This window comes from Narcine bancroftii, chromosome 2, assembly GCF_036971445.1.
Source record: "Narcine bancroftii isolate sNarBan1 chromosome 2, sNarBan1.hap1, whole genome shotgun sequence".
Classification (NCBI taxonomy): Eukaryota; Metazoa; Chordata; class Chondrichthyes; order Torpediniformes; family Narcinidae; genus Narcine; species Narcine bancroftii.
In genome coordinates this window covers 251,055,160-251,076,637 of record NC_091470.1, presented here as the reverse complement: position 1 = coordinate 251,076,637, position 21,478 = coordinate 251,055,160, and the positions used below count along the sequence as shown (strand labels likewise).

The 21,478-nt window shown below is 43.2% G+C and overlaps 1 protein-coding gene across 5 annotated transcripts in view; it reads right to left on the bottom strand.

Annotated features, from left to right (window-relative positions):
- Positions 1–19,672, bottom strand: part of nfatc1 (nuclear factor of activated T cells 1) — a 258,894-nt gene extending 239,222 nt beyond the window's left edge. The window contains exon 1 of one of the 5 annotated variants that reach the window (XM_069920819.1): positions 19,627–19,672. Coding sequence is in view for 4 of the 5 variants with exons in the window: in XM_069920820.1 (XP_069776921.1) it covers positions 6,573–6,651 (79 nt within the window). In the remaining variant the exon portion in view is untranslated. Of the gene's footprint in view, positions 1–6,572; positions 6,909–19,217; positions 19,560–19,626 lie in introns of those variants that run through there. The other 4 variants (XM_069920818.1, XM_069920820.1, XM_069920817.1 and 1 more) reach the window with 4 other exon arrangements.
- Between the last annotated feature and the right edge of the window lie 1,806 nt (positions 19,673–21,478).

Below are 21,478 nucleotides of genomic sequence, written 5' to 3'. Positions count from 1 at the left end.
CATGGAAGATCTGGTCCTGGAAGCAGATGCAACGGAGTCAAAATTCAGCCAAGGGAATGAAATCCTTACAGAGGACAGGGTGTGTAGTCGAGGTAGCTGTGAAGTTGGTGGGTTTGTAGATGTCTGTTGAGACTTTGTCTCCTGAGATGGAGACAGAGATATTGAGAAAGTGAAAGTGTACCTAGAGATTGACAAAGTGAATTTAAGGTTGAGGTGGAAGTTGGCAGAAAAGTGGGTACAGTTGATGAGTTTATCATGGGTTCATGAGGCTGCACCTCAGTAGTCATCGATGTCGCAGAGGAAGAACTGTGCGGTGTTCCCTGTATAGATTTGCAGTATGAGTTACTCCATGTAACCAACCAAAAGGCAGGCATAGCTGGGGCCCATGTGTGTACCCATTGCTACCCCTTTAACCTAGAGAAAGTGGGGTGTCAAAGCAGTAATTATTGATAGCAAGGAAAAGTTCTGCCAGCCGGAGGAGGGTGATGGTGGTGGGGTACATTAAGATTAGCCTGCTCTGAGTCAAATGGGATCTGTTGAATAAGTCTAGGGGAGCAGATAAATCATTGGTTTATTCAAAGATCTCAAATCCAAGGATATTGTGAATGGTCTTTGTAACTGGTAACATTTATAAACAAGCAGTGGAAGCTCCTTACAGACCGGTGCTTCTTGATTAGAATAAACCGTCTGGTTAAACAGTGACCATCAAAAAAATCTTTCTGCATCCTTCAGTACTCATGGAAAATGCGAATGAACATTTCTTGTCATAATTTTTTGCTGCAGTTCATTGGAAGCTGATAATATCGGTTTTATTTTCACCCAAGGTTTTTCTCCATTCTCCTATAGAACTTTCCTCTCCTGTCAACATCACTTAATGACCTCCCAGATTTCACACCTTAACAATAAAGATGACTGTCATTCTTCTATATCCATGCTATCCATATAATGAGGTGTCATACTTGCACCTGAGTTAGAGGCCTGTGGTCTCATGCTAACACCAGAGAGCAGGGCACTGAAACATTGGCCAATACTCCAGTGTGGTATGTTTGGAGAGGCCATCCTTCTAATGAACTCCAGTCTGCTCTTTCATATCTTCAAGCCCAGCACAAGAGATTGCTCAAGTCTTGTTCAATATAAACCCACATTTAATTTGATAAAAATATATATAATTTGGACATTTTCACATCACTGTTTGAGAGATCTTGTTACGCAAACAGGCCTGCTGAACTTTCTTCATTAAAATTGTGACTGAACATGAAAACTTGTCTGTAAAACGCCATGAGGTATCTTATAAGGGATAGGAAAGGCTCCCAAAATAAATGTTCTTTTTGCTTTCTAACACTGCTTTATTCAGTAAATTCTGGTATTCATGACCTGCTTTAAACCAGTCTTGACTTGTGATGGCAAAATCAGCCTCAAAAGTTACCACTAGATTTCTAAAACATCTATACTGAATTAATGATCTCAAGTTATCTCACTGTCAAGCGAGTATAAGAGAAAATAAGTAGTGAAGATGTCGACAAAGCCGTAAGACTTTCTGGTGGGTTTGAAGGAGGAGATGCAGGTTTGCAAATGAGAATTAGTAAAAGCAGAGGAGTCAAATAGCAAAAGTTTGTGCAGTTAAAGGAGGTTCAGGAGATGGAGAATGAAGTAATGTAGAGAACAATAAATAAAAACAGGAATTTTCATCCTGATGTATAACTCATATTCTTCCCCTGCTCCAGTCAGGAAAAGTATATACGAGTTTGAAAAGACACCCTCCCCCCCCCCCCCCCCCCCCCCCCACCCCACCGCCCCAGAGTCAGGGCAATTTCTTTATCAGACCTCTCATGAGTAAAGATGATGTACTATTTAACTGTACTTTTCTCCTAAACACTTTTGTTTTATTGTAAAACTCTCCCTTGCACCTTTGATTAAATTTTTTGATCTGTTGCACTGTGTTAACTTGCCTGGATAGCACGCAAAATGTTTTTCACTGTATGGGTGTTTTTTTTTTAAATTGTCTTTCACCGTTTCTTGGTGCATATTCAATCATTGGGTGATAAATGGTGGTTGGTGTGCAGCATTCTTTTTTTCAGCAAGTTAGAACCTTTATGATAAGAAATGTCAGCATGGGGAAGGCCATATTCAAATCGTAGTGAGTGTGAAGGTGCAGAAGGTGTGTCAACAGTGAGTGGGAGAGGAGGTTGATGGTTTGGAGATATCACTTGTGGTGGTTATGCAGTGCTATGTGAAGCTTATTACATGATCTCAGGCCATTTTAAGTGAGCAAAAAGGAGATTATCAGGTATGAGCATTCAAGGTTTAACCAATAGATGAACTAACTCACATTATTAATCTGAAGTGAAAATTCATCTACCTAAAATAAAAGCAGAGAATGCTGGAAATACTCAATGGGTAAGACAGCAACTGTGAGGAGCAAAATGGCCTCCATGCCCTTGAATGATCATGGGAGTTCTGCTTCTGATGAAGGCTCAATGACATTAAACGTTCACCCTTTTTCTCTCTCCACAGGAGCTGTTTGACCTGATGAGTGTCTCCAGCATTTACTTTTTTGACATTTCACATTTCCAGTGCCTGCATTTTTTAATTTTATTCTCATCAAGCAAAACACTGTTCAATAAACAGAAAAAAGAAATGTATATTCTGACTGTGATTCAATTACTCCTGTTGCATTTTATTCTCCATTTAACAACAGAAATGTATAACATCCTATAAGAATTACATGGAATGTGTACAGTGCAAGAATTGATCTTTGAGCCCACACATTTGCCTACACATGATACATATTCTTCCATTTTCTGCATGTTCATCTGTTTCTCTAAATGCGCCCTAAACATCCTTATCATATCTTCTGTCACCAGTTCCCCTTACAGCACAGTCCAGTCACCTTCCATTCTCTATGTAAAAAGACTAGCTTCACACTTTAAACTTTCCCTTTCTCACCTCAAAGAAGTCCCCTCTAATTGTTGACATTTCTTCTCTGGGATAAGGATTCTGACTGTCTAACTTATCTATCCCTCTTGTAATTTTATAAACTTCTGTCAGGTCACTTCTGAGACTCCAAAGGAAATAAATTCAAGTTTGTTCAGCCTCTCCTTGTTGATAATCTTTGGCTTGGCTTCGCGGACGAAGATTTATGGAGGGGGTAAAAGTCCACGTCAGCTGCAGGCTCGTTTGTGGCTGACAAGTCCGATGCGGGACAGGCAGACACGGTTGCAGCGGCTGCAGGGGAAAATTGGTTGGTTGGGGTTGGGTGTTGGGTTTTTCCTCCTTTGCCTTTTGTCAGTGAGGTAGGCTCTGCGGTCTTCTTCAAAGGAGGTTGCTGCCCGCCAAACTGTGAGGCGCCAAGATGCACGGTTTGAGGCGATATCAGCCCACTGGCGGTGGTCAATGTGGCAGGCACCAAGAGATTTCTTTAGGCAGTCCTTGTACCTTTTCTTTGGTGCACCTCTGTCACGGTGGCCAGTGGAGAGCTCGCCATATAACACGATCTTGGGAAGGCGATGGTCCTCCATTCTGGAGACGTGACCCACCCAGAGCAGCTGGATCTTCAGCAGCGTGGACTCGATGCTGTCGACCTCTGCCATCTCGAGTACTTCGACATTAGGGATGAAAGCGCTCCAATGGATGTTGAGGATGGTGTCCTCGCAAACCTCCTCTGCATCCTCTTCAAAGCCTCCACATTCTTCTTCTAATGCAGCAACCAGAACTGATCACTATTCTCCAAATGTGACTAAACAAGATTTAGCTCAATTGCAAGATAATTTCCTCACTTTTAAACTTAATGTTCTGACCAAGGAAGGCATCATCTGGACTGTTCTTTGGTATTAAATGGTAACTAACTCTGGAACAAGAAAGCACTGAATGCTTTACCATAAAACTGCCCGTCAAAACAAGCTAGAGCAGGGGTGGCCAAACCATAGCTCATGAGCCACATGCGGCTCTTTGACATGTAATGTAGTCGTGGAAATATGTTGACTGGCAGAGATACCAGTAGTCCAGAAACAACCCCGGGACATTCCAAATCCCTGCAGCCAGACCAGGAGGGTCCCATGATGGTCACAGCCCAGTCTGCATAACAAGGAGAGGGAAGAGGGAGTGGGCACTGAAGGATGGCCTCTGCAGAGGAGCGGAGTGAGCAGCATATGCTGGTCGGGTTCTCCTCACTCAGGCCAGGCTACACCATAGTAGATCATTGTCAAGGTGGGGTGTGTGGTGGGAGGGTCAGGCAAAGCTGAGGGTCCTCTGCAGGGATATTTGGAAGCCAGGGCTGGGTCAGGAGAGCTCTGATAAGATATGGCCTACCCCAGAGCAAGGATGTCTGTCCACACACCCTGGCAAGGGGAAAGCAGAATGACAGAGATGGAGAGGAGAGGCTAGAGGGGGTCACCAATGAGGATGTAATCCACGCACCAAGCTAGAGCTTGTGGCAGCAGTGAAGGTCACAATCAAGCCCTGGCCCCACCGGCTAGAGAGTCAGCACGCAGAAGTTAGACCATTCCATACCCCAGCCTCCACTCCCAGCAGCCGCTTCCCCATCCCATGGAAGAGGGGAGTGGAGGGTGGGATGGGGAGAAGCAGAGCCAATGGGCCCCCTAGCCTCACCCAGCTACAGGAGGCAGTTTTGCATCGGGTTGGTTCCCACATCGTGCACTCAGCTGTGAACACTGCAATGGTGCAGGTATCTGCAGAGATCACTGGCAACAGTGTTCACAAAAAGGACACATTAGGAACAGGAGCAGTGGTCATTCATCCAGCCTGTCAAGCCAGCTCCCACTTTCAGTGAGATCACAGCTGATCTGGCTGTGGACCCAGCTCCGCCTTTCCCCCATAACCCTTAATTCCCCTACGATGCAAAAATCTATCTTATTGTTTCTTATATATATATTTAATGAGGCTGCCTCGGCAGTTTCCTTGGGCAGAGATTTTCACAGAAAATCAATCAAGATTTTGAAACTATTTTGCATGTGTCCATGTACTTTTTGATTGTTGTAACTAATACAAATTAGCTTAAAAATTACATGTATAAATATTATTATATTCATATCATATTTTTGCAAGAGTAAAAATGTAGAGGTAGTGTTTTTTTCATTTTTTCATGTCTTGGGGTTCTCAAACATCTTAAGTTTATCATATGTGGCTCTTACATTAAGCAAATTTGGCCACCCCTGAACTGCTCTGACTCGTCACTTTAATAGCTACTGAAGTGGCAAAGAACTTCTGAACACTTTGCTCCAGAATAAGAAAGAGGTTCTAAGACCCCAAATTATTTGGATCACTGTATGTTAGGTTAAACATAGTGGCTGTATGAGAGTGGCCCAAGGGAGTAAGGGTGGAAGTAAGGAAGAAGGGATGTTACTCAGACTCCCCAATCATTATAGCAGTGGTTCTCAACCTTTTTCTTTCCACTCACATATCACTTAAAGTAATCCCTATGCCATCGGTGTCTGTGATTGCTTCAGGTGGGATGTGAGTGGGAAGGGGAGGTTGAGAATCATTGTTCTCGACCCAATTGTTATTGAAATATTTTGCTTGAGAAAAATTGTCATTGACCCGTTTCCTTTGGAGTTATGAAACCATGCACCTATCAAGTGAATGAGGTACGATTAAAACAGGGGTTTTCAACCTTTTTCTTTCCACTCTCATACCACCTTAAGCAATCCCTTACTCATCACAGAGCACCTATGGCATAGGGAATACTTAAAGTGGGATGTGAGTGAAAAGAAAAAGGTTGAGAACCACTGCATTATAGGATGTCTAGAAGTAGAAATATGTCCAGTTTCATTACAAAGAAAAACAGGAAATTAAGGGTGTAGAAAGTGTTGAGCTTCATTACAGAACAGCATTTAGGCATATGGATATACTTAACACGTGCTTTTAAATCTATCTGTAGGATCGACATTGTATCCCTTCATGCCAGTGTCAGTATTCATCAGGCACAATGGTGGCTAATGGAACCAATATCACTCACCTTAACGTGGTATGCCACGTTGTATTTTTTAAACAGATTTGGCTTTTAACAAACAGCTACACAGGACCACAGAGGTTGGTATCATTAAGGAGACCGAAGCAACTTCCATTTTTTATAGCATCTCTCACACAAAACATTTCAGGCGGTGCTGTTGACCAAAATTCAATAGATACCCAACCTGTCAAGGAGGCACTGGAGCAATAGCTTGGTCAAAGTGGTAAGAAGGAAGGGTATACCAAAGCCGAGGGCTCAGGTAGCTGAAGGCAAGGCGAGGACAGATCTGGAGCAGTGCTCTCAGGGGGGACAACAGGTTGGAGCAGAAAGCAAAAGACCGAGAGAAAAGGGCTAGAACTTCAAAACTAAGTTAGATACTTTGTTGAGAAAGGAGGGTATCGGTCAGAGGTGCTGGGCGATAGGGAATTTTCAACAGTAGACGGTAGAGAGAAAGACTGCGTTGGAATGGTCAAGTCGACCAGCCAGAGAGAAAAAAAAAACGATTGAGGGCTTCAGCAACAGATAAGCTGGACCAGGAATACATGTGGGCTGACAGTCAAAATAAGTCAAAGTGCAGAAGCGGCGCAAAGCCCCCTGTACAAACCTCCTCCTCCATCGCGTTGGTTGAACTCGAAGAGAATGCTGAAGTCAAACTCTTCCTCGTCTTCACACGGAGAAGTCATTGGAGCTGCGGGGATGGGGGCAGGGGGTTCAGACGCGCCCGAAGGTTCCCGCTCAGCTGGTGATAGCCGCTTGTTAGCCTCCACGAAACTCAGCCGCGACTCCAGATCCCTGCTTTCTGCACCCTTCGCGGTGCAGCATTGACCCCCCCCCCCTCTGTCCCAGTGCACCCGATCTGTCAAGGGCTGGCAATCCAATTGCGACCTCACTTGCTACTGCAGCCTTTCCTGTCTGTTTCAGCAGCGAGTTTCCTCCCTAATCGCACTCATTTGGTTTCCGGATTTCAAGACAGATATCGCACATTCAGCGTGTGACTTGCTCGAGTTTTTGCCTCGACTGTCGCAGTTGGTTTAAATATCTCTGGGAGCTCTGCTCCACACTAAGTACATCTCCGTGAATTTGGTCCACCTTTCGATCTACCTTTTTAATAATATTTTAATAACATGAAGGCTTATATTTTAACCTTTAATTTCAGTTTAACACCTTTAAAAATAAATGTGACCCGAGTGCCTTCAACAGGAAAACTACTGGTCTAATGTTCAGAACAATTAAGGTCGTGAAATATTTATCATAGACAAATGATAAATTTGTTAGCTGCTGGAGGAACTTGTCAAGATTATTGTCATCTGATTGGACAAGTAAAACCCGACGAAGCAGCATTCTCCAGTCCTCCAGGCAAAACAAGCACATATGCAGGGCAAGTATCTCATCTCCCCAAATGAATATGCCTCAGGAATAGAAGAGTCTCCAGAGGGGAGTGTGAGCGGTTCCTTTGGTCATTCGTCCTTCTCACTGCCCGTGGGAAGAAGTTGTTCCTCAGCCTGGTGGTGCTGGCTCTGATCCTCCTGTATCTCTTCCCCTCGGGGAAGATGCTGTGTGCAGGATGGAAGAGGTCCTCAATGATTTTGCACACCCGCTTCAGACAAGATCCCAGTCGATGATGTGGAGGAGGAGATGGGCGACTCCGGTGATCCTCTTTGCCACTCTTGTGGTCCTGTGGATCGACCTCTGATCCATTTCTCTGCAGGAACGGTATGACACTGTAATGCAGCCGACCCACACTCCCGATAGTGCTCCTCGAGAAGATTGACATAAGGGTGGCTGGTAGCCTTGCCCGCTTCAATCTTTTGAGGAAGTACAGTCACTGTTGTGTCTTCCTGACAAGCGAGGAGATGTTGAGTGTCCACAGTAGGTTATTAGTTAAATGAACTCCAAGGTACTTGGTACTCTCCACTCTCTCGACTACAGAGATTTTGATGTGTTCTGGTCCTCCTGAAGTCCACAATCATCTCCTTCATCTTGTCCATTTTGAGACACGGGTAATTACTCTCACACCATTTCACGAGATTTTCCACCTCTTCTCTATCATGCAACTCATTGTTGTTGGTGATGAGGCCAACTACTGTTGTGTCAAACTTGATGACACTGTTGGAGCTGGATCTGGTGATGCTGTCATGGGTCAGTAGCATGAACAGCTGCGGGCTGAGCACACAGCCCTGAGCTGCTGAGCGGGTCAAGCAGCACCAGAGGGAGAAGAAGAATGGTCAAGGTTTGGAGTCGACATCCTTCCTCAAGACAGGTTCAATGCAGTAAAGAAGCCAATGTAAAGAGGCTAGGGAGGGAGGTGTAGGACATGGCCCCATGCGGGACTACTGAACCAGGTAGAAGTGAAGCATGACGGGCAGAGGCCAAGGATTGGTAGATGACCGACAGAGAGGCAGGGAAAACAAAGGGGTCAATCAGATGTTGAGTCACACAGGGTGGAGAGGGTGATTAGAAAACAAAGGATGTCAATGTTGGAATCTGATAAGAAAGTGAGAATGGTGATATAAAGAAAGGCCAGATCGATGGGAAGGGAGAAGGGGAAAGGATAGAGTGGTAGAATCAAGTAGAAAGATTGGGGTGGAAGGGGGATGAAGCCAAAATGGAAGGGAGATGAAAATGGATGACAAGTTGGCAGGGGTGAATGGCAAAGGGAACATAAATAAGGGAAAGAATGGGAGGGGTTGAAGGAATGTAGAAGAGTAGAAGGCTCATAAATTTTTAATTTCGACATACAGCATGTTAACAGGCCATTTCGGCCCACAAGTCCATGCTGTCCAATTTACACCCAATTAACCTTCACCCCTGGTAGTTTCGAATGGTGGGAAGAAACTGGATCTTCCGGGGAAAACCCACATAGTCACAGGGAGAACCTACAAACTCCTTAAAGACAGCACAGGATTCAAACCCCAGTTCTGATCGCTGGTGCTGTGTAGATGTTGTACTAACCGCTATGCCAACTGCACCACCCCAATCTGATGTTCACACTGAAATTTTGTCCTTTTTCACGCAATGTGAACTGTGCTCATTACAGCCATCTCCTGCAAGTCCTTCATCTCTTGGAGTTAGAGTGGAACCCCCCCTCCCCATCCCACAAACAGAGAACACAAGCCCAAGATTCACATGCACCTCCTCTAACCTCACCTACTGCATCCTCGACAGCGGTTAGACCACATGCATATTTGGGACCATTTTGCAGAGCATCAATGCATTGTCCAATGGCCATCCTGAGCTCCAAGTTACATGCTATTTTAACTCCTTTCCAACTCCCTCCATGTTTATCCTGGGGCATCTCAATTGTGAGAATAAGGCCTACGTTAACTCAAGGGACAACACCTCATATTGCCCCTGGGCAGTCTGCAGCCCAATTATGTGAACACAGAACTTTCTAATTTCAGGTAATAAGTCCTCCTGACTCCTTCCTTCTCTTCCCTTTCACATGCAGAAAGTGGGAAATATAACTTGGAAGATCACATTAACTTCCATCTCCTCTCTAGGCTCCATCTATACCTCCCGCTGACTAGAAAAGGCAGTCAACAGGCAAAAGGAGAAGTAAAGCACATAAGTCTGCAGACATCGTGATTGAAGTAAAAACACAATGTCGGAGAAACTCAGCAGGTCAAACAATGTTCAACAAAATGTGTTTTGCCTATATTTTGCTCACTCCTTGATAAAGACCTCAAACCTGAAACATTGATTATGGATCTTTATCTTTACTTTATAAAGTACACTGTTTGACCTGCTGAGTTTCTCCAGCATTGTGTTTTTACAACAGATTGAAGGACCCATTACACTCTCTTCTCTCTCCTTCCATGGACAGGATCAAGAAAGTGAAATCATTTATGAACAGGGTTAAATTATTTCTTTTCTGTAGCCATCAGGCTCCTGAATGAGCCCCACAACTATACTAATTGGTCTTTCTTTTCCATTACAACTCAAAATACTATGCACTTGCCCTTCTTCTACAACTGTGTGTATGTTAGAGTTGACCTGTTGGACTGCTCACAGAAGAACCATTCTCACTTTACCAGGTACAACATCACAAATAAACAAATTTAAAACACCACAGGCTCATCACTATCTGAAAGACAAAAGTTGGGTTGGAAAATGCCTTTGTTGCTAGGTCCTTTTGATTCCAAGCCATTCAATGCCACTTAGAACAAAAAAGTTCCTATGGCAGGCATGCCATCTACCATTTATTTCCCTCATTTCCAGTGCCCTGAGAATGCTGCATTTGCTGTCCATAAAATGCCTTGCAGAGACCTACCTGGATTATTCCGACATCTCCTCCTAAACCTCCAATTTCTACCACCAAGCACGGGGAAGCAGGCACAAGGCACCCCTTAAACTCCACTGGAAACATTTTGCTGTTCTCTCAACATGGTTGGATCTAAAAATGATAATCCCCAATGCAACACCACTGTGAGGTAACTCAGCACCACCTTGTCAGGGCCAGTTAGGAATGGGAAAGAAATACTGACCTTGAAAACCCTGCCCACAAAGCATTCTCCAAATCTCTCAAGATATGCCTTCTTAATGGCACCAGTTTCACTTGAACTCCTCCTCACTTGAGCACTACTTTAACACTGAAGGCAACTACTTTCTTTTTTTTTGAAGACTTTATTTAAAATTTTATAACATAAATACAATAGAGAATTACATTTAAAGAAAAATTAAAAAAAATAAAATGGTATGATTACAATAAGGCAACTACTTTCACCTCCGCATTGCCATGATATCCTTACCATTCTGATCCTCACATCCTTGGAAAGATCTTTCTCTACCTGTGAAAATCTTTAAGAACTCCATTTATTGTTACTCATGTTCTGCTTCTCCATAGACAGAGATGTCTTGAACTGGAGAACCTTTCTTTTTAACCTGGCCCGCTGTTCTGATATCAGTGTCCAGCCTCCCAATTCAATATCTCTTCTGTAATACAGAAACCTATCCAAATACATCACTGTGATGTCACCAGATGAGCCAAAAAGTAGTGTTGTGATCTGGGTTTAATCCTAGCTTCCAGTTCAGTTTGCACATTTTGCCAGTTAACACATTGGATTTCCTTTCTCCTGCATGTCAGATCCTGCACATTGGTTGATAGGTTAGTTGGCCACTGTGATTTGCCCTGCATGTTCATGGATGGGGAAATGATGAGCAGGGAGATGAGAGAGAAAACATGTGAGAGAGAAAGTTCCCATAGAAATAAGTGGAGGGATGGGATTGATGCGATGGGTCTAAGCGTCATCACAGATTTAAAGGCAAAAGGCCTCCCACTATGTGGTATGGAAATGTGAGCTTCCTTTGACTGGTGAGCCATTCCCTTAGTTATAGAGCCAATATTGCAGTTTACATTCCTGCCAACGCAATATCTCCACAAAGGGAACTTGAAGACCTAACCACAAAAAAAAAGAACATCCTAATGTCACATGTAAAGTAAGCACATATACCATTATTCTATGTTGTCACATTGTCCTATTCAAGTGACCTTCGTAAGTTAAACATTGATTAATCAATGGGCAAAACAACCAAACTGAGGTCATATCAGAATTATACTTTGCACTTACAATCCCATCGGATTAATAGCAATACTTAACTCTTATAGAGTAAATCATTTGTTCTAATGTAAAGGGAATATGATTCCCTCTCTTGGAATTTGCATCTCAAATTATTGTATTGAGATTGTCTTTACATTAATGGTGTAACATTGGTGAACAAAACCACCTTCTTTCACCATGGGAGAAAAAATAATGTACTTTTAGATACAAAATTATAACATGCAGTTTCTGAAGGTACATTTTTTTTAAATGACTGCAATATGAACCTCCATGGGAGTCTGTTTGTAACTCGCGTCCACTCTCTACTTCACTCAATAATCTATTCTCAATACACCATACAATTGCACACAACACGCAATTTATGTGATTCTCTACAAATCTTTTACAGACCAATGTGGACATGACCTTTGCCTCCAAGCTAAATTCCTTCCTATTCGGTGGGCTTGTGAGCCACTGGTCTCGTTAGCGCATGGAGGAGACCATTTGAATGATCTTTGTGCCCCTTGATATCAGATCAATGTACAAAAGTGGTACATCTATTAGTTCTTCATTTAAGGAAGTCCCCTTCTACTGCAACTCATTCTCAAACACAGTGAGGATGTTAAGTGTTTGATTCATCAAGTTGCCAGGTTGTGCTTTAGTGTTGCAAGTATCTACAAACTGACATTGACACTTTGAACCGACAAGAGGAAAATCAAATGGGTTTGTACTCCTGATCAAAATTACTAAGATCCAGCAAAGTCCATTTTAGTTGAGATAGGTAGAGTGGGGTGGGGAAAAAGTTTGAGGGGGATGTGGATAATAGATACAGTTTCATCAAATTCAGCTTAGTGGTTCGTACACCAAGTCTGGAAAATTATGGATTCAAGTCTCACTCTATGGAAGCCCAGCACAACATAGTGCTGAGGACTGTTCAATGTGCCATGGTAAGTATGGGATGCTTTCTAACATGCTGTCTGGCTTCTTACATGGACACTACTCTGAAGAAAAGGAGAAATTTCCCTTTGTGGCTAATATCTAACCACAAAATTAAAATAGAATACATGCATATTATCACCTGTAATTGGCTACTAATATTACATTTGAAAAGTTGGTTGGAAAATACATTTGGAATATCATGGAAGAATCTTTAAAAAATGTCAAACTTTGTTTTTATTGTCAGTGATTTGGACATAATGTCCGTCTTGAATCATGCCTTCATGAGGTATCCAAATCCATGATTTTCCAACAGAGTAAATGGACATTGATCAAAAATGCAAGCACCCCGATTTTCCATTGCCTGACTCAAAGTGCAAAGGTCATCAGAAACTCTTCACGGTTGCTCAATTGCAACCCACACATCACAAAAGGTAGAAACATATAGGATTATGAAGGGTATGGATAGGATAGATGTAGGAAGGTTTTTTGAGCTGGCCGGGGAAACTAAAACCAGAGGACACAGTCTCAAGATTCGGGGGAGTAGATTTAGGACAGAGATGAGGAAAAATAGTTTTTCCCAGAGAGTAGTGAATGTTTGGAATTCTCTAACTAGGGAAGTGGTTGAGGCTGCTTCATTAAACATATTTAAAATTCGGTTAGATAAATTTTTACATGATAGAGGAATTAGGGGATATGGGGAGAAGGCAGGTAGGTGGAGTTAGGTCATAAATTAGATCAGCCATGATCGTATTGAATGGCGGAGCAGGCTCGATGGGCCATTTTTGGCCTACTCCTGTTCCTACTTCCTATGTTCCTAACTGTTCAGGAACCTGTGGTTCTCATTATTTGAGTACGAGTTGGAGTAAAGCAGTCCCATCTTCTCTTCTTTGAGCAGTGTGATTTGTAACAAATAAACACGCATAGTATAGTTACATTGCTTTCCCTAATTTATTTAGCAACTGAAAAGTATGAATATGCCAAATTTTTGAGAGGTGTGTCAACGTTGTCAAGGGAATCAGATGCAGAAAGGAATTCAAAGTTCTTCAATGCTTTTATTATGTTACAAGTGCCAGACAGGATTTGAATTATGATGTTGCCATTTTAAACATTGTGAGTTCCTGTAAATTTGACTTTTAATTCCAATTTAATCTTAGCACAAATCCTTAGTTTAAGAAATTGTCTGGTGTCATATTTTCTGATTCTCCAGAAAGAAAGAAGACCCCTTTTTGTTTCAACAGCAAATGACCAGTATTTAGTCTTGTTTTACTACTTCAGCATGAACTGTTTTTAGAAAAGGGAGGCTTTATGATATAGATGCTGATAGAATAGTTATCAAGTTGCAGGGGAACATACAAAGGTGGTTTGGCCAGTTGCATCTCGTCTTGTCATTCTTCGTGGGAGGTTATCAGATTTCAGAAATACTCTCAGAGAGTATTATGGATGAGTAACACACATTTATAGATGGTACACACCACACCCACTGGACTGGTGGTATAGAGAATGAATGATAAGGTTGCTTTGACTTTGATAGTTTCAATCTTCCGGTGACTTGTTGGAACTATACTCATCTAAGTTGTTGGTGCACATTTCATCACACTCCTGGCAAGTCCTTTGTAGACACTGCAAAGGGCTATAATGGGGAACTATCCGAGTCACTTGCCCAGAATACCCAACCCCTTAATTGCTCTTGTGACCACAGGATTTATGTGGATCTTTTTCTCCAAAAATAAATGTTATTCACAATCAACTATTTACAAAAAAAGAGAACCGTTCAAAATTTTTTGTTCGATTAAGCTTCTGGTCAATAGTGCACCCCAGGATAGTAAAGCCGTTGAATATGACTAGCTTCCTGCATCTCATTGATGGTCATTTGCGGCACAAATATTATTTGCCATTTCTCAGTCCATGTCTGAATGTAGTCCTGATTTTGCTGCAGTTGAGAAAGTTCATTTCCTCAATGAACAGGTTTTAAGATGCTATCTTTATTACGAGATAAATTTCAAAAATGAGCTAATATATAAAAATACTGAAAGTTAAAGAAAATTATTATTTACTTTATAACTAGGTCAAATCAGTTTCCAGGGTGATGGAGAGAACAGTTTAAATTATTTAATTGTTTTATTGTACTTTAAATCAGTTAAATTGCGATTAATCATGAACGTTGAGTGCTTTAGCATAATAACTCTTAATTTTTTTCCAAAATGTAATCCTTGGTGCACTGCAGTTCACTGAGTCCTTCTGGGAGTCTGACTGATTTGATTCACAGTGAGACCATGCTTTGGCATTCAATGGACTGACAGCAAACCTAGGGAAGAGGAAACCCAAGAACTCGGGAACAAACAAATAAACTAAATTCCTGTCTGCCCAGATAGAGACGGATTTAAAAGATTCCCTGGCACTTCTGAAAGGATGAAGAATGCAGAGTTGATGCATGAAGCTGGAGGCAGAGGGATAGTGAGGAAGGACAATAGGGGGTCATCTCTCAATTTTTATAGGACGGCGTGGTTAGCTAGCGGTAAGCTCAATCCTCTTACAGCACCAGAAACCCGAGTGCATATCTGGCACAGACGGTGAGGAGTTTTTACATTTTCCTTGTGTCTGAGTGGGTTTCCTCAGGATTTCTCTCATGTTTCAAAGACGTACAGGGTCGATATAGGTTAATCGGTCATATGGGTGTATTTTGGTGGCGTGGCCTCATGGGCCGGAAGGGCCTGATACCATGCTGTATCTCTAAATTTAAACATTTTAAAAATAATTCCCTTCCTAAATAGCAGGTGGTGACTAGTGGTTTACCACAGGGTTCAGTTCCTGGGCCTCAGCTATTTATGCTATGTATTACTGATTCATGAGGGAATTAAACATAGGTTGTCCAACATCACAGGTGATAAAAAAGATGGGTGGCAACCTGAGGTATGAGTCGGAAGCAGAAGCACTCCAGTAGGAATTGAACTAGTTGACAGATATTTATAATGAGAATAAATGGGAGGTCATTGACGGTGACAAAAAAAGGTCAGATTATTTTCTAAATAGCAGTAAATGAGGAAAGCTTGGGGGGGGGGGGGGGGGCGGGAGTGGTTAAATGAGACCTAGATGTCTTTGCACATTAGACAATGAAAACAACCATGCTATGAAAAATTATGCTGACTTGGTGCATTATGGGTAATTCCTGTGCCCAGGAATGCAAAAGGTAGCAAACAGACAAATTCATCAGAGACTCTGACCTCCCCATTCACTGAAGGTATCTATGTGATGTGCTGCCTCAAGAAGGCCACCAACATCATAAAGGACCAATATCACCCTGGTCACAGCCTCTTCTTGGTGCTACCTTCAGGAAGAAGGAACAAGGCCTTAAGTTCAGTACCTCTCTATTCAAGAACAGTTTCTTTCTATGGCCATCAGACTCTTGAAGCTCCTCCACAAAAAGGACTGTCCACATTATTGAAGAGCCACTATGGTAACAGAGAATATTTATTTTCTATCTATCTTTATATTTATTATCTCTACTTAATTTAAGGCATATTATTGAGGTTTTCTTTTGCAAAGTACCCATTTGGCTGCAGCAAGTAAGAATTTTAGGACATATGACAATAAACTCAATAAAATGAATCAGAAGAGTAAAAAGGCAAATAGGTTGTTATTCTCAGCAAGGGGATCCAGGTGCAGGAGCAGAGATGTCCTACTGAATTTTCATGGCCTTGGTGAGAAAGCACTTTGGGTGTTGCATCTGAGAAAGGAGTTATGAAGGGGAATGTAGCAATAGTGATTTCTAGGATGAGAGATGGTGTATGAAGGGATGATTGGGTTTATATTCATAAGAATGAAAGCAGACCACATTAAAATATAAAATTCTGATGGAACTGCACAGATATAATGGAAGAAAGACTCCCAATGGTGGCAAAAGCTCATACAAAAGATGGATTATTTATGACTGAAGGAAGAAATTTCTTCACCCAAAGAGTGAACCTATGAAAGCCTCTCCCAAGGTAAACAATTGATATCAAATCATTAAATATATTGAAGAAGGGGTTAGATATATTTCTAAATTCAAGCAAGATCAAACAGTCTGGGGGAAAAGCAGGAACAGGGCACGAAATTTGGATGATCAACCACAAATAACTGAATTGCCAATTGACCAACTCTCACTCCACCCTTGACAACTAGACTTAGCACGGGAAGGAGGCTCAGTTACAAAGTGACAACCCGCTAACATAATTTGCAAAAGATTCCCAGTGTGGTTGAAGGTGAGGAAACACATGGAGAGAAATTTCTAAGACAGTTATTTCTTAGGATTTGGAATGCAGTTTCTTAAAGAACAGGCGATTTCTAAAAAGGAATTGTGCATATACTTCAAAAGGAGGAACGCTCAGAGCAAGGGCTGCAGGAATAATTGGGCTGCTCTTTGAAAGGCATCTGGCACAGTGACAATGTACTGAATGGCCTTCATCTGTGCTGTATGATTACAATTCTGTTAGGAAACCACAGTGACATCGCTTAAAATAATACTGGGTAATGAGTGCAGTTGTTCAAGTTAGTGTTAGTTAAACTTGCATTCACATTTACGACTGTAGGGTTCTGAATGGTGACCTGACCAGTTGGAAAGCCATAAACAGAAAACAGCGACGTTAAATACTTCCCTGCCATCATCTTTTTTGGCCAATGCAGAATGCAGAAATGGAATCTGCAATGGCCCCGATATTTCTGACAGGAACACAAGAGGTTCGGTTCAACACCAGGATGATGTGGGCTTTCCAGCTTCAGTCTTCTTGACGATTGAGCCATGTGTCTTTGTTGACAGAGAGAGAATGGCATGCATCTTCCCCCTCAGCGATGTCAGCATGTTTGGATCTGGGTTCAAGTTCCAATCCACCGACAAGCGCGCGCATATATATATATAGATATATATATATCTATATATATATATATATATAAAATACACACACACACACACACACACAAGACTCGGCCAACACTCCAGTGCAATCAATAGTGGGGGAATCAAACTGTCCGAAATGCCAGATGCTAAATCATTGCCCCGTCCGCTCTGTCAGCCAAGTGCAAGAGTTCATATTGAAAAAAGGAGAATGGAAATCCTGACCAACATCCCTCATTCTTGTTTGTGGTAAATTAAACTAGTGACCACCACAACCTTGACAGCAGTTGAAGAACCACATTCTCTCGCCTGCAGTACAGTTTCAGCATGTTCTATGCATTTTATGTTGCTGTAGAGCGTGGTTCTAAAATAGAAATGCAAGTCCTCCATTTATTTCAACAACCATTTCCCAATTTTGACGAAAATAAGCCATGTAGACAGTTCAAGCAATAATCTTGTAAATAACCTCATGTGGATCTCCCCTTGAAAACTGAATCTGCGGGTCATCCTCTGTGGGTTGCATTTAGTACAGCTTCTTCGAGGAGCTTAACTAACGCATTGGCTTTTAAAGATGCATGCCACCCAGAAATCCTATGAATGTTATCAAAGAGCAGGAAAAGATATTAAAATTGAATGGTATTTTCTGATGAGAATAAGTGCTACAAAGGAGGCTCCCTTTTGAAGTGACGTCAAGGAAAATAGCTCCAGCCCCAAATAAGCCTTCCGCTGTTCCTACTTGGATGTAGTGACGTGTCAAAATTTGTCATTTCAAGCAGGCAGCGGGGAGAGCACATCAGCTTCAGAAAGCTGGACTTGCATCGCTGTTAACAATAGTGAATATTCTTTTTGCGAATCCATGCATTAACCAAAAAAAAAACACCTTTCTGACACTAGCTTCTTCCATAAACCCACGGCTCGGAATTGGCTGCAAACGTCAAGAGTGCCTGCGACTTTGCAATGTTCCCCTTTGCTCGGGAGACCAGTCGCGGCTGTCGTCCAGATGTGCTGTTTTCACAACCACGCGGTTCGCATCCCACCCCTTCTGTTTGCTGAATCTCAAAGTGTTGACTGTAACTTCAGCAGGCGACTCCTTGTTTAAACCCACCTCCCCCCCCCCCAACGCAACAACAAACCGGTCTTTCTTCACATCCCCCTTTCAAATTCCTGCATCTTGAATCTACAATATATATATAATTTTTAACGGATTTTTTTTTAAAGTGCAAAATAGGAGTGGAGGACATGGGGTCAAATTAGTTATAACCTAATACCAAATGAATAATCTTCATGGTGTGATGAAGTTGTTAACTCTACCTTTTTTTTGCTAATGTTTAAGATTAATGAAGAATAAGTTTCAATTTAAAGTTCTGGGGGTCGTAATGTAGCTACATTTGGTGTGTGATGTGAATCCGGTTAGTTTATGTCCTGTTGACATCCCATTAATCACAAGAGACGCGTGCAACGTCTTAAATAAATGCCAAGTGGTGTGAATTAGAATGTGTACTTTGGCACGGATCGTCACTGCCCAGACTATTGAATTAAACCATTCAGATGGGCTGCTATTCCCTTCCACTTCCCCGGCCACTCCTGCCCCAGAGAGAGAGAGAGAGAGAGAAATAAATTTCTCTCGTCTGCTCGAAATGCTGGAGTTCCTGGCATTGAATGGAAATATAGAGCAACATGTAGACAGGACATCTCGGCAAACAACGGTACCACACACTGGCAGCACCTCGCGGACTCTAAAAGCGCAGCAGCTTCACCTCCAACCTTCACTGAAAATGTGTCCCGTCCCCCCCGGAATTCCCCCTCGCGATTATAACAGTCCAATGTGTCAACCCCAAGATTGTGACGAAAATCGAAGTCTCAAACTAGCAAGTTCAGTAAAGAGAGAAAAAAAAAGAATTACCTTCCTCTGCAGATTTCATGGTGGCAGGAGATAAGCGAGTATAATAAAGTGACCTTTCCCTCTGTCTGCCTGGCCCTGGGAATTCTGAAGCTAAAACCAGCTCTGTGTGAGATGGATAAAGTGCCCAGTCAGTTGCATTCTGCTCCAACCGCTTCCTTGCAGAGTGCTGCTTGCTGTCACCGTTGGAGTTCCCACAGAGCTGTAATCCCAACTGTGGGTGGAGGGGCTGGTGTTATCCCTGCCGCTGCCGCGCTGAGCAGGAGTTTCCTCGGGCTCCACTGATGTGCAGTGTGTGTGTGTATCCAGTGTGTGTATATGAGTGATGGAGAACCGCCAGCGGCTAAGCCCGTGTCAGACACACACTCCCTCCCTCCCTCTGCGAAAACAATTAAAGCAGCAAAACACCCACCTTAGGCAGAGGCGCGCCTCCTTGAGTTCGCGCGTGCACTCCGCCCTGCCCCCCCCCCCCCCCCTCGCGCGCCCACCAGCCCCTCTCGCCCGGCGGGCATCGCCGCCCAACCCTCGTGCGCGCCCCGCCGCTCGGCCTGGGCGCGCCCGCGCCGAGCTTCCCACGCGTGCGTGGCGCTGTTGGGAGGGCAGAACCCGGTGCGCGCCTCGGGGTTCGAGTTGCGCGTGCACGATTCGTCCACCCCGCCGGCCGTTCCCCCTTTTCCCGTTCGTCGGTGCGCGCGCTCCCGAGCACGCATCGATCGGGTTGCCGGGCGTCCCCCTGGTTGCGCACCCACTCCAGCCGCCGTTCCGATCCCTGTGCACGCATTGGTTCGTGAACGCCCGCCAGCGCCTGTATCTGCTGGTCGCTGGAGCAAGCTGCAACAAAACAAACAGCTACCTTTACCGCTTACCTGACTTCGCATCCAATCAGTAAAGGCCAACTCTTACTTCCAGTGACGCTGGAAGCCTCAGATACATGTTGATGATGTGGGTTCCCTGTGTTGCCAGCTGTGCAATTCAAACATTTTACTGAGATGCAATTTTTTCTATAGGTTATTTAAACGTTGATACGGTTCATTCAATATTTTGATATTACTCCACAAACAAATATATGTTAAATCAAAAGAAAAATAAATTTGCTGACTATAAATCATCCTGAAAAGCAAGTGGAAGTTAAGAAAGAAAACAGAAGTTTGGAAACCCTCAACTAGTTAGGTGGTATGTTGGGAGAAAAAAAGCAGAGTTCGGGTTTCGGGTTGAGACCCCTGGGAAAAGTTAGAACACAGAAGGAAGGAGGAGAGGAACAAAAGGAGTGGACTTCGCTGGTGTGGAGCTCATTCCCCATCAACCTTAAACATTGTTTTGTCTCAAAGTATTCCCAGTCTGCTTAATTGTCTGAATACCTGTAATGTTAAATGTACTCCTGTCATGTCTATCAAACAAAATACCTACAGTATTTCTCTCCTCCAGCCTCGCCTATTTCTTTCCTACCATTCGTCGTGGCTATCCCTCGTAGTCGAGGATGGCCTTTGTTCCGTGAAGTTTGGCCCACCAAGCAAAACCACCTGTGCAATAATTTTTAAAAAACAGCTACCTGACTTACTATCCAATCAATCATGTGTTGTGTGACTAAAAACTCTCACAACTGCAGGGAGTGCATATGCTTTTATTAGCCTCTAACTGAAAAGAGGGGCTCAGGGTTTAGGCGGGAAACCAGGGTTATATATTTGGGTAGCCAACCATCAGTGTAACACACTTCCAGTGAATCCCAGTTCACTGCATTCACCTCTTCCTGCAGAATTTAGGGTCTGTGGATGAAGACAGAGAACACTGATTCAGAGAAAAAAAAGATTTAAAAAAAATACAATTATTTACAAATTTAACTGGTCTGGAGATCCCGGTGGAGCGCCTAAGCGTGGGGGCCTTAGGCTCATGGAATCTCCTGGTCCCCTTATGGGGGAGATGTGGTGGGCAGGATCTCCGGCTCTACAGAGGAGAGAGATGCATTTTCCTCCTGAACTGGATTCTCTGAGTCCCTGACTGGGGATAGTGAGAATGAGCTCCGTTGCTCATAAGGCAGGTGCCAGGTCCCTGATGGAGACAGTGTCCTCCCTGCCATCCGGGTACTCCATATAGACATACATGAGATTGGCGTGGAGCAATTTCACCCTTTCCACCAGGGCATCGGTCTTGCTTCTCCTCCAGACTAGGAGTGGTGAGCCAGGTTGGGAATGCAGTTCCTGATGCCGACCTTCTTTAGAAAGTGAATAGGAGCTCGTGAGGAGTAGTGTTGGTCACGATACATAGTA